General features: G+C 43.9%; 1 protein-coding gene across 1 annotated transcript; it reads right to left on the bottom strand.

The window, feature by feature from the left end:
• Nucleotides 1–1,260, bottom strand: LOC131254895 (uncharacterized). Its single transcript, XM_058255598.1, has 2 exons — nt 442–1,260; nt 1–372 (listed from the first exon to the last, which is right to left on the bottom strand). Exons 1-2 carry the CDS (start codon nt 1,258–1,260, stop codon nt 1–3), a joined length of 1,191 nt encoding a protein of 396 aa, XP_058111581.1.
• Between the last annotated feature and the right edge of the window lie 12,585 nt (nt 1,261–13,845).

Below are 13,845 nucleotides of genomic sequence, written 5' to 3'. Positions count from 1 at the left end.
TCAGGGTAGGGTTCGGCTGCCGAAATGGTTTCTATAGATTCCTTCGTGAATCTCCTGAATAACATAGTCCGCTTCGTCGGGTCGGAGGCATCTGAGGTAGGGTTGAGAATGCCCTTTCTTATATAGGATATCGTCGAGGACGACGTATCGCCCGGCTCGGACTCTCAAGCGCCTAACTTCCAGTTTATCCGAGGGGATCTCGCCAGATGTGAGGTAGTTGAAAACCGGGTCCATCCAGCTCGGAGTAGCTTGCACTGGATTAACCGCTTTCTTCTCTGCCTGGTCGATGCTTGGATTTTCTATGAATTCGACAGGAACGATCCGCGGGATCCTTCCTTCTGAGGATGAGGCCAGTTTTGCCGAGGCGTCGGCCTACGAATTTTCTGCTCTAAGGATTTGGTGGATCGTATAGTTCCAAAATCTTCCAATTAACTTTCTCACATCATCTAGATAAGCGATCATCATCATCTCTTTAGCTTCGTACTTGGTGGAGATATGATTTACTACCAGCTGGGAGTTACATCGGACCTGGAGAGTCTGGACACCTAGACTCGCTGCCAATCTGAGTCCAGCTAGTAAAGCCTCGTTCTCCACCTCATTGTTTGAGGCTTTGAAGCTGAGTCGGATCGCATATTGGATGGACATGGAATTAAGTGCGATCAAGACGATTTCGGCTCCATTTCGCTTAACATTGGATGATCCGTCTACATAGAGGATCCATCCGGTTTTCGATGCAGTCCCTGGGTTGGACGGAGGATCGGGTGGAATAGTCTCGCTTTCGGCATTGACCTCTCCTATACTCAGAGTGGTGAATTCGGTAATGAAGTCGGCCACAGCTTGGCCCTTAACTGCTGTCTTCGGACGAAACTGAATGTCGAACTCTTCGAGTTCGATGGCCCACTTGGTTAGCCGACCTGAAACTTTGGGCCTCTGGAGAACTTGTTTGAGAGGGGAGTCAGTCAACACAATGACCGAATGGGCTTGGAAGTATGGACGTAACTTCCGAGCTGAAACGACGAGGTTGAGCGTTAGCTTCTCCAGGGACGGATATCTTGTCTCCATGGGTACCATAACCTTGCTCACGTAGTATACGGGGTGCTGCTTGCCTCCGACCTCTCTGATCAGGGCCGAGCTGACGGCCGAGGCCAAGACTGCAAGGTACAGGAACATGGGCTCACCTTCTTCGGGCTTGGATAACAGAGGGGTGAGCTCAGATACTGTTTCAATTGCTGGAAGGCTTGTTCGAATTTTGACGTCCATTCTGCCTTCTTATGACCCTTTAATTGTTGGAAGAAGGGGAGACATTTATCTGTTGCTCTGGATATGAAACGTCCAAGTGCTGTGACTCGCCCCGTGAGAGATTGTATTTCTTTGATAGTCCGAGGCGAACTCATGTCGAGGAGTGCTTTAATTTTGTCAGGATTCGCTTCAATACCTCTCTGGTTGACCTGAAACCTAAGAAATTTTCCTGAGTCGACTCTGAAAGTGTACTTTGCGGGATTCAGCTTCATCTGGTATTCTCGGAGGACGGTGAACATTTCTCCGAGATCCGTCAGGTGATCGGATGCCTTAATACTTTTCACCAGCATGTGTCGACGTACACTTCCATAGTGCATCCGATTTGTTTGGAGAACATCTGATTTACCAGTCTTTGATATGTGGCCCCAGCATTTTTCAGGCCAAATGGCATGACCCAGTAGCAGTAGAGTCTCTTGTCCGTGACAAAGGTAGTCTTCTGCCTGTCTGGGGGTTACATCGCGATCTAGTTATACCCGGAGTAGGCATCTAGGAAGGAGAGTAATTCATGACTTGCCATATTATCCATTAGCTGGTCAATCCGAGATAATGGGAAGCTATCCTTTGGGCAGGCCTTATTCAGATCCGAGTAGTCAACACAGACCCACCATTTCCCGTTGGCTTTTTTAACAAGTACCACGTTTGCAATCTAGTCGGGATAATATACCTCCTCTATGAAACCAGCGTCGAACAAGATGGAGACCTCGTCAGTAATGGTCTCGTACCGCTCGACATCGAATGGTCTTCTCTTTTGCTTTACCGGTTTGTGGTCTGGGTCCACGTTCAATCTATGGACCAAGACGTTAGGAGAGATCCCCGGCATGTCTGTGTGTGACCCTGCAAAGATGTCTCTGTGTTGTCATAAGAAAGTTAGCATTTCAGACCGTTGTTCGGAACTTAGTGACGTTCCAAGCTGGACAGTCTTACTCGGGTCTGCCTCATCAAGGGGCACTTTCTCCAGGTCTTCTATAGATGAGTTCTCTGCGGGTCCTCGGGAATCCAAAACATTGATGGCAAGCGTTTGCTTCACGGATCCCTTTTTTATTGCAATTGTGTAACATCTCCGAGCCTCACGTTGGTCGCCTCGGAGGTAGCCTATTCCACCTTTGGCTAGGAACTTCATCATTAGGTGTAGGTGGAGACGAAAACTCTCATTGCGTTGAGAGAGGGTCTGCCTAGGATGACATTGTGTACAAATGATACATTAACAACAAGGAAGTCTACCATAAAGGTGACTTGATATTGCCCTTCTCCCGCAGTTACCGGGAGGGAGATGGCTCCCTCGGAGATCACTCTTTCTCCGGCAAAGCCGTGCAGAGGGGTCTTCACAGGCCGAAGGTGTGACCGTGGAATCTCCATTCTCTCGAAAGCCTCGGAGTAGACCACGTCGGTTGAGCTGCCGGTGTCGACTAGAATACGGTACACCTAGTGATTAGTTATGGTCATGGTAACCACCAGGGCATCATCGTGCGGATGATGGATTCCGCGGGCATCGTCCTCGGTGAAGGTCAGGCTGCACGGGCTGACCCGAAGTTTCTTGCTAGGCCGCTCGGTCAGGTGGACGTAATGTTCCGGATTAGGCTTCTAAGAGTAGGCTTTTCGAGCCCTGTTCGAATCTCCCCCACTGGATGAACCCCTAAAAATGGTGAGGATTTCAGCTGGCTCTTTCGGGGGGTTATTCGACTGCTCTTGCACTTCTTTTCGAGCAGTTTTTCCTTCTTTAGTGTATCGGCGTAGATGTCCCTTTCGAATAAGGGTCTCGATCTCATCTTTGAGATCTACACAATCAGCCGTGTTATGGCCGTGATCTTGGTGAAAGCGGCAGTACTTACGCTTGTCTCGATGATCTAGGTCGGCCCTCATACAAACAGGCCAATTCAGTAGCTTTTCTCCTCGGATGTCTAATAGAATCTGCTCGGCGGATGTGTTAAGGGGGGTGAGGAGTAGAACTTTCCTTCCGGCCTTCTGCTCGGGCGACGATCGCGAGGGGCGCAGTCATCAGGCCCTTTGTTGGACGTCTAGGATTCCTCGTTCCTAGGCCTCTTCCCTTTACCATTCGGCTCTGCCACTTGGACATTTTTGCGGGCATTAGAGAATTCTTTAGTTTTACTGTATTCCTGAGCTCTGGGAACAAGTTCTGCTAACGTCTTTGGTGGGTTCTTTCCAATGGAGAAGGTGAATTTTTCTTCTTTTAGGTCGTTAAACACGGCTGCGAGTGCCATCTTGTCGTCGTAATTTTCTATTAACAGTGCTTCCTCATTGAAGCGAGCGATGTAATCTTTCAATGACTCCTTCGGCTCTTGCTTGATAGCAAATAGGTGAGTGTTAGGCTTTCGACTTCTCTTACCACTTATGAATTGGGTAAAGAATAGCCGACTCAACTCTGCGAAGGAACTAATGGAATTTGGCTTGAGCTGCTGATACCAACTCCGAGCGGAGCCAGTGAGCATGATCGAGAACCCTTGGCACATCATGGCATCCGTCGCCGTCTGGATCTGCATCCGTGAACGATAGGTTTCCACGTGCTCGGACGGGTCTCCGGACCCAGAGTATTGAATGACGGGAGGTATCCGGAACCTCTGAGGCATCACCTCGTTTATGATTTTCGAGGTGAAGGGAGGCTCGGTCTCTTCCATCATTGCCTGAATAGTGACGGGAACTGACATCGGCTGCTGTTTCTTTTCCAGAGCTAGGAATTTGTCGTTGAGCTCTGCGAACCATTTCTCCCAAGGGTCCTTATTTTTTGCTACGATCTCTTGGGTGTTTTCTATTTTTGGAGTCCTCCTTCCCCTCCTCCGTTCTAGCAGATAATGGAGATCCGTTGGTTCCAAGCCCGAAGTGACCGAAGCATTGGTCGAAGCTCGAGTGGCTGTGTTCCGAGCTGAGACTCGGATTTAGGTCAGAGGAGGATTCTGACCCAAAACCGGTATCTGGGGGTGTTAAGGTGCCTCGGGCCTCATACTCCTCGGTGCGAAGTGAGCTTCCATGACAAGACCGATTGGCTCGGGAACAGGGTTTTCTTGAGTCGGGCGTGGTCATGGCTCCTGTTATTGCTTCATCTGGTTTACTTCGTCACGCAAGGCCTGTATCTCTTTTTGCATGGCTCGATACTTACTTGCCCGATTGCGAGAACGCTAGGAAGGCCCTGGGGCTGATTCGGCATGAAGTGGTGAGGAGGAGTGAGTTTGCTCATTTGGCTCTAGTTCTGCGGCTACTGCTTTCTTCTTCCCTCTAGCCATTATGCTTAAGAATTGCAACCTGACCTTTTGTATCAAATTCCCACAGACGGCGTTAAAAAATGTTGAGGACAAAATCTGGGCAGCTCTCCTGTACAGCCTGTGAAGTCCACCCGCTTCAACACCCTGAGCCTGCACACTAGTGATGAGCAAAGGAGACCCTGGCTAAGATGGGGGACCCTCCGATGCCTAAGTCAAGTCAAGGGAATCTGGATCTAAGTTCGAGAGTAGAGGGAGAGTGCAAGATGTTGCATACCTGTAGCGGTGGGGTCTCATCGTATTTATACCTGATTGTCGGATGGTCTGGGTCCGTTAATCTCGGCACGATTCGCTCAATCGGAAGGATTTTCGGATCGTGGAGATATTGTACGCAATCCAAGGATCGTGTATTGTGTCATGCGCATCTGCAGGCGAAGTAACCGGTCACGTCCACTTATGGCAGTTTCCAAGTGCATAATGCACTCACATTTCGCCCTGACCTCCATTCGGAACATTTTTATAAAGATGAGGATGAGGACGAGCCCTCGGCTCGAATATCCTTCTTCAGAGGAAGATGAGGATGAGGACGAGCCCTCGGCTCGAATATCCTTCTTCAGAGGAAGATGAGGATGAGGACGAGCCCTCGGCTCAGACATCCCTCTTCGAATGGAGATGAGGACGAGGACGAGGATTGCCTTGGTTTAGGTCATTGCTAATTGGTTGAAGCTTACCATACCTGACCCAGGGTTCGGCTCGGACGTCGCTCTCTTTAACAATGTTCGTCATTTCGAATATTCTCGCGTCTGATTGGGTTAAGAAGATGCTGATCTTCGGAACTATAAGGGGCTCGGATCTTCCCATAACAGAGCTCACCATATTGTATGCGTTAAATCTACTCCGCCCATCAGGTGAGAACCATTATTTGGTTAGTACATGCATGAAATCATTCATACTAATAGCTCATACTGGTAAACACCAATTCGAACAATGTAAAATTGGTTCAAAAACTGGTATGTTTATAGGTGTGTCGCTGAAGTTTTGTATCGATATGATATTTCTCTCTTTGTATTAGTGATTTATACATGATTAACGGATTGGATTAATGATTCAAATAGTGTGGCATAAGTTACCGTGGATTTAGCTGATTTTTGTCCGTAGGGCATGACATGAAGACGGTGACTAATATAAGGTCTGTAGTTTGCAGAAGCAATGTGCCATACGAGGAACCAAGAACTATGGACCGATGGTCCTGACAGGGGCAACGTTGGGTTTTTATTTTATCCATTGGTTCATCTATTTTGAAAGATCAGCAGAAAAAGGCAGAATGGGAAACGGATTGGCTACTTCCCCGGCCACCAGCCCCGTGGCTGATGGTCGGTACTCTGTGGGATCCACCATGATGTATGTGTTTCATCCATTCCGTTCATCTATTTTTACAGATCATTTTAGTAATTTATTCTAAAATTGAGAGGGATATAAATCTCTTTGGACCACACCACAGGAAAACAATATTGATTGGATATCCACCATTTAAATCCTCCTAAGGCCCAGTGTACTGTTCATTTGAAATCAAATCTGTTGATTAGGTCATACTGACCCAGATGAAGGAAAAAAACGAAGATCAGCTGGATCCAAATCTCAAGTGGCCCCCAAAATTTTTTAAATGGTCAACGTTCATTCAAAGCTGTTTCCTTTAATGTGGTCCACTTGAGATTTGGATATATCTCATTTTTGGTCTCATATCATAAAATGATCTGGAAAAATAGATGGACGGCATGGATGAAACACATACATCATGGTGAGGCCCACAGAGCACCGACCATCAGCCATTGGCTGTTGGCAGGGGAAGTAGCCAATCCGTTTCCGAATGAAGGAAGCGGACTTGCGGGTATACCACACCGCAGCTATATAGCTGGTGTAGATAAGTGCGTGGCAAGCGCCAACTGGCGCCGATTAGGTACTAACCCCGCGTCCCCGCCTGTTCGGAGCTCGGGACAGACAGAGGCGCTGAGGGTTACCGAGGGACCACTGTGGTGTATGAATTTCATCCACACCGTCTATCCATTTTTAAATATCATTTTAACTCAATCTAACACTCAAGTGGATCACACCATCGGAATTAGCGGTAGTAAGGAAAACCACCACTGAAACCTTCTTGAGTTCCACCGAGTCGTTTAATTTCCATCCAACCTGTTTATATGGTCATATACGCTTGGATGAAGTGAGAAAACAAATATGATCTTGATGCAAAACTTCTATGGTCTCTAATAAATTTTCAACGGTAGAAAATTAATCCCCACTTTGTGGTCCATTTGAGTATTAGATATAATCTATTTTTGGAATCATAATTTAAAATTATCTGGAAAAGTGAATGGACGGTGTAAATTAATACACCACGGTGGTCCCTCAGTAGCCATCGGAGCCTCCGCCTCTCCCGAGCTTCGAATGGGCGAGAGTAGTACCTAATCCGCACCCAGCGCCAACACTCCTCGAGGGAAGCGGACTGGCTGGTGTACACCAGCTATATACCTGCTGTATTGACGTCAAATAAGTTCTCTGGGTGTGATCACGAGGTATGTGTTATATCTGAACTGTCCATCCATTTGGCATGGTCGTCTTAAGGCTTAAGAAGAAAAATAAGACAGAACTGACTATCAAGTGGACCACACTGCAAAAAACAGTGGGGGATTGAACGTCTACCATTAAAACCCTTTTTGAGCTTACAGAAGTTTTGGATCAATATGAAATTTGTTTTTCATCTTCATTCACGTCTTTGTGACCTTATGAAAAGATTGGATGGAAAATAAATGTTATGGTGGGCCCTACGAATTGTTTAATTGTGCAAATCATTATCTCCATTGCTATTTTTGGTGTGGTCCTTACTATCTTTGGATATGATTCCTTTTTTGGATAATGCTCTAAAATGATCTCTATAAGTAGATGAATAGTGTAGATATAATAAATACATCACTGGGGGCCATGTAACTTTGATCTCCTATGAACTGTTAATACAACTCGGAGCTCAAGGAGCGTTAGTGCTCGTCTTCTCACGGCACGCACGTACCTACAACAGCTATATACCTGTCTTCTCATGACATGTACCTACAACAGCTATATAACTGGTGTGTGGTACCCCAGCTAATCCGCTTCCCTCCTCAAGGAAGCGGATTGGCTAGTGTATCTCACACCAGCTATATAGATGTTGTATTGACGTCAGCAAATTCAGTAGGTTTGATCATGAGGTATGTGTTATATCCAAACCGTCCATTCATTTGACGAGCTCATCTTAAGGATTGAGACAAAATATAAGGCAGATCTAACTATCAAGTGGACCACAGTGCAAAAAGCAGTGGGGGATTGAACGTCTACCGTTAAAACCCTTTTTGGGGTCATAGAAGTTTTGGATCAATACGAAATTTGTTTTTCCTCTTAATTTAGGTCTTTTTGACCTTATGAACAAATTGGATGGAAAATAAACATTATGATGGGCCCTACGAATTGTTTAAGGGTGAAAATCATTATCTCCGCTGCTATTTGTGGTGCGGTCCAGATGATCTTTGGATATGATTCATTTTTGCGATAATGCCCCAAAACGATCTCTAAAAATTGGTGAACGGTGCGTAGATATAATAAATACATCACAGTGAGGCCACATAACTTTGATCTCCTCTAAATTGTTCGTACAACTCGAAGCTCGAGGAGCATAAGTGCTCGTCTTCTCACAACACATACCTACAACAACTATATAGTTGGTGTGTGGTACACCAGCCAATCCGCTTCCACTCCTCGAGCTCTGACTTGTACAAACGGATTCAAAGGAGATCAAATTTACATGGCCCCACGATGATGTATTTATCATATCCACACTCTTCAACCATTTTTTGAGATTATTTTAGAGCATTAACCAAAAAATGAACTAATATCCACTGCTCAAATGAACTGCACCAAAAATAGTGGCAGGATAATGATTTTCACTGTTAAAAAATTTATAGGGCTCACAATATTGCTTATTATCCATCCAATCAGTACGTAAGGTCACAAAAACCTAGGTGAAGACGAAAATCAAATTTCATATTGATCTGAAACTTCTAAGACCCCCAAAAATGTTTCAATGGTAGACGTTCAATCCCCACTACTTTTTGCAGTGTGGTCCACTTAATTTTTATAATAACTGTCTTATTTTTTTAGCTCAGACATAAAGAGGAGCTCAAAAAATGGATGAAAAGTTTGGATATAACAATGTTTTGGATGTAACACGTACCTCATGATGTGACCCATATAACTTGTTGACGTCCATACACCAGCTATATGGTACACCAGCCCGTCCGCTTTCTTTGAGGACTGAAATGGACGACACCACGTGAAGCAATGGTGACAAAGACGCTCACCGTGGAAAAATTCTTCCGATCTATTGTGATGTTTATTTTCCATAAAACCTGTTCATAAGGTCATGTAGACCTGGATGAAGGATAAACATAAAACTTAGCTTGATCTAAAATTTCTGTGGCCCAATGAAGTTTTCAACGGTAGGTGTTAAATCTCCACTGCTTCCTTTGGTGTGGTTCACTTAAGCTTTCTAACTACCTAATTATTGAGCTAATATACTGAAATGATCTTATAAAATTTATGGATGACGTGGATTAAACACATACATAACCGTGGGATCCACATAGACCATGTGAGGATCGTTAGTCTCTGGCTAGCTAGGTCCTCGGGAAGCGGATTGGCTGGCGTACCACACATCAGCTACATGGTTGGTGTAGATAGTGCCGTGCGAAGACGAGCGCCAACACTCCTCATGCTCCGAACCTTACAAATCGTTCAAATGATATCAAATTTACATGGCCCATATTTATCATATTCACACCGATCATCTACTTTTGAGATTATTTTTAGAGCATCAGATAAAAAATAAATCATATCCAAAGCTCAAATGATCAGGATAAGGATTTTCACTGTTAAAAAATTAGTAGGGCCTACCATAACATTTATTTTTCATCAAATCTGTTAATAAGGTCAAAAATACATTAATGAAGAGGAAAAACAAATTTCTTATTGATCCGAAAACTTCCGTGACCCCAAAAGGGTCTCAATGGTAGATGTTCAATCCCCTGCTATTTTTTTTTTTACAGTGTGGTCCACTTGATCTTTAGATCTGTCTTATGTTTCTGCTCAAGACTTAAGATGAGCTGGCAAAATGGATGAACGGTTTGAATATAAGTATAGGGCCCACGGAACTTGCTGACGTCCATACAACATCTATATAGCTGGTGTATGGTACACCAGCCAATCCGCTTCCGGTCCTGGGGTGGACGCGGATTTCCTGGTGGGATGCAAGTGAGTCCATCGTGATATTTATGAAAAATTCAAACCGTCCATCCATTTTTCTAGATCATTTCAGGACATTTTACTAAAAACTAGGTGGATCTAAAGCTTAACTGGGGCATACGAAGTGAAAAGTGGGAAAGGAATTCCTACCATTGAAATCTTCCTAGGTTCCCCCTGTACGTTTATATGCCATCCAAACCGTTTCTGAGATGAAGTGAAAAAACTGAGATAAAGTGAATAAACTAAAAACTTAACCGATACAAAATTTTCATGGCCATATAAATAATTCAACGGTGGTCACTAAATCACCGCTTTTTCCTCTCGTGTGTCTTATTTGCGTTTTGGATCCGACTTATCACCGCTTTTTCCTCTCGTGTGTCTTATTTGAGTTTTGGATCCGACTTATTTTTCGTAGAATGTCTTAAAATGAGATCGAAAAACGGATGGACGGATTGGATTTCTCACAAACATCGTAGTGGGGCCCACCCAGAATCCTTTCCCAGGAACTTCCTGGAGAAGGCATTCGCAAGAAATCCGCTCCCTAGGAGTTGGTAGCCGATCCGCATCCGGAACTTAAACATGCACCAAACGTCAAGGATAACAGGTGGGGAAGACGCGTCCCATAACTGCATGTAAGTGCGAAGGGAGGCATATGCTGATTATCGAGAAAACGGACTCGAATTGACCTCTCCAGTACCGAGGATCGGTGATGTGGGATACCATGATGTAAATGTTTTATCCGTGCCGTCAATCCATTTCTTGAGCTCATTTTCAGCCATTAGCTCAAAAAGGGTAGATCCAAATCTCAGGTGGACCACATCATGGGAAACAGTAGTGATTGAACGCTCACCGTTAAAAACATCGTATGGACACTGTAATGTTTATTTTCCATCAACCCGTTGACAAGGGCACATAGACCTGAATGAAGGGTAAACACGAATATCACCTTGATCCAAAACTTTCGTAGCTTCTAAGAAGTTTTTGACGGTGAGCATTCAATCACCACTATTTCCTGTACTTTGATCCACGTTAGATTTGACCATCTGACTTATTTTTGACTTAATGCCCTAAAATGAGCTGATGAAATTGATGGATTGCACGGTTAAAACACATACATCATGGTCCATGATACCTTGGTACCCGAGGGGTCACTAGGAATCAGGGTCGGAGTATAGGTAGAGCGGATCAGGTGAGACCCAAACTCACCCAAGAACGTGCGGCCCTTACCGAAGGGGCCACCTTGATGCATGCATTTTGCATTCAGGCCGCCCATCCGTTTTTACATATTATTTTAGTTTGTTATCCAAAAAATGAAGAAGATAAATCAGTTATCAGGTGAATCATATCATAGCAAATAGTGGTGAGTGAATGCCCTACCATTAAAAACTTCTTATGGCCTACCTTAATGTTTACATAATGTTGATTAACCATCAAATCCGTTAATAAGGTCACGTAGGCCTGGATCAAGAGAAAAAACAAATATCAGCTCGATCCAAAATTTTTGTGGCCCATTAGGGGTGTTTGGACGGATGGATTGGAAGGGATTGAATGGTAAAATCCCGGGATATGTCAAACGTGCCAAACAGACGCGGTGAACTTGTCCTGGGATATAACAAACCCATGGAACTTAAAATGTCATATTGTTTTCGTGCATTTCTTGAATGTTATTGTAATAGCAAGGACCTGTTTGGCCGGCTGGATTGAACGAGATTAGGAGGGATGGGATCAATTTTAAGGTAATGATGGTGATGACAGTGGATTGGTTTAAGATCCATGGGTTTGCTATATCCCGGAACAAGTTCACCGATTTGTTTAGCACGTTTGGCATATCCCAGGATTTTACCATTCTATCCCTTCCAATCTGTCTGTCCAAACACGCCCCAGGCCCAATTGAATGGGATTAGGAGGGATAATATCAATTTTAATGTAATGATGATGATGTCAGTGGATTGGTTTAAGATCCATGGGTTTGCTATATTCCAAGACAAGTTCACTGGGTCTGTTTGGCACGTTTGACATATCCCGAAAATTTTCCATTCCTACCCTTCCAATCCCTTCATCCAAACATGCCATAAAGTAATTAAAGTAGTGATAAATACCGTCAGTAAAATGGGTCCTACGGAAATTCCATCCATTCCCAATCTCCAGTGAAAATAAAAAATATTTATCCATTTATAACCCTCCTCCAATTGACTTAATGGATCGTCTCCAATGTTATGGTTTCCCTGATAATTGGATCAGCTTCATTTTTTGAGAACGCCATAAAATGATCTTAAAAAATGGATGGATGGGATGGATGTAGAAAATATACATTAAGGTGATCCCTACAATAAGGCTGCACTGTCTCGGGTGAGTCCAACGTCTCCCCTAATCTGCTCTCTTTTAAGGAGCCCTTACTTCGAGGAGTGAGAGAGATCGCAACTAGTTACCAACTCGATTTTATATTACTCCGTGTGCCTATTACTTGCTCCTTAAAAATTAAGCTCATTTTATTTAATCATGATTATGTATTCAAATTGTTGATGACTAAATCAGGATGACTCTCCGCTTCGACTCGTGAACTTCGAATTACTTTAGCCTCCTGGACTTGCACACTAGTAACAAGCAAAGGAGACCCTGGCCTAAACAGAGGACCCTCCGACGCCTAAGTCAGGTCAAGGGAATTTGGGTCTAAGTTGGAGAGTAGAGGGAGAGTGCAAGATGTTGCGTACCTGTAGTAATGGGGTCTTCATTGTATTTATACCTGACCATCGGACGGACTGGGTCCACTAATCTCAACACAATTCGCTCAATTAGTAGGTTTTTCGGATCGTGGAGATATTGTCCGCAATCCAGGGATCGTGTAGCGTATCGTGTGTATCTGTGGGTGAGGTAATCAGTCATGTCTGCTTAAGGTAGTTTCTTATTTTAGTACATAAAGCATCCGCATTCCGCCCTTTCTCCCCCAGACTTGGCTCGGGACTTCTGGCTGAAGAGGCCTTGACTAGCATGTGCACGGGCCCTCACTGTTGATTTGTTAGACGCGTATTGTGTCATGAGTCCCAGCTGAGCTTCGGTCTGGATGGAATGTGACTTGGCTTTATTTATCTGTTGAGCATTTTGGAGGTCTTCCCTCCGAGCTCAGAAGCAAGCGGCGGACCTGTCCTGTTGAGTTGAGTTTTTCCACAACTGATGCGAGTGGTTATGTCATTCGTATCTGGTTGGACAGTAGAGGAATGGTCTGGAGTATTTAGTCTGAGTGCTACACCGCCTGTTCTGGTCTCAGATCAATCCGAGCCAATTATTAGGCTCGGAGTGGGAGCGCCACCATGAATCTTCCTTCTCTTCAATAGCGTTTATTATTTCAGATACTCTTCTGTGTTTGACCGGATTAAAAAGATGTCAGTCCTCGGGATTGTAAGGGGCTCGGATCTTCCCATAACAAAGATAATTTAATTTTATAGGGATTAAAAACAATTATAATAACTATATAAATTATCATACATAACTAAAATGAGATGAGTACATATTTAGGTAATACCCAAACATGCCTTTAATTTTAATTTTAATTTTATTTTATAAAAATTCAGAATACTTTGGCAGAATTTGATGGATGATATGCAGGTGTTAGTAATTTCATGTGTGACATATTGATGTATGAAATTAAATAGTCCAAATAGTGCTAGTGTACTTATTTATGCATCTATTTGTCAATCACGTGAGTCCATATGTCAATAAGTCGGTTAAGTACTTGGAAGCTGAAGAATGAAGACATAGGATGACAAGAAGCATCATGGAGTGAAGAACAAGTAAACTATGTGTTCACAACCTCAAGTGTAAGGTCGCGATGTAGTAATAATCTCGGTAAGACCGAGGTTGAATCCACAGGGACTGATCTTGTGCGTTTCTAAAATTAAATAGAAGTAGAACTAGCATAATATGTAAAACTAATTCTAAAGTGATTAAGAGAGTATTTGTGAATTAAGTAATTAAAACTAAGAATTAAAAGTGGGAACTAGGGTGCCAA

This window comes from Magnolia sinica, chromosome 9 (genome assembly GCF_029962835.1).
Source record: "Magnolia sinica isolate HGM2019 chromosome 9, MsV1, whole genome shotgun sequence".
Lineage (NCBI taxonomy): Eukaryota > Viridiplantae > Streptophyta > Magnoliopsida > Magnoliales > Magnoliaceae > Magnolia > Magnolia sinica.
This window is presented reverse-complemented; position numbering and strand designations above follow the sequence as displayed.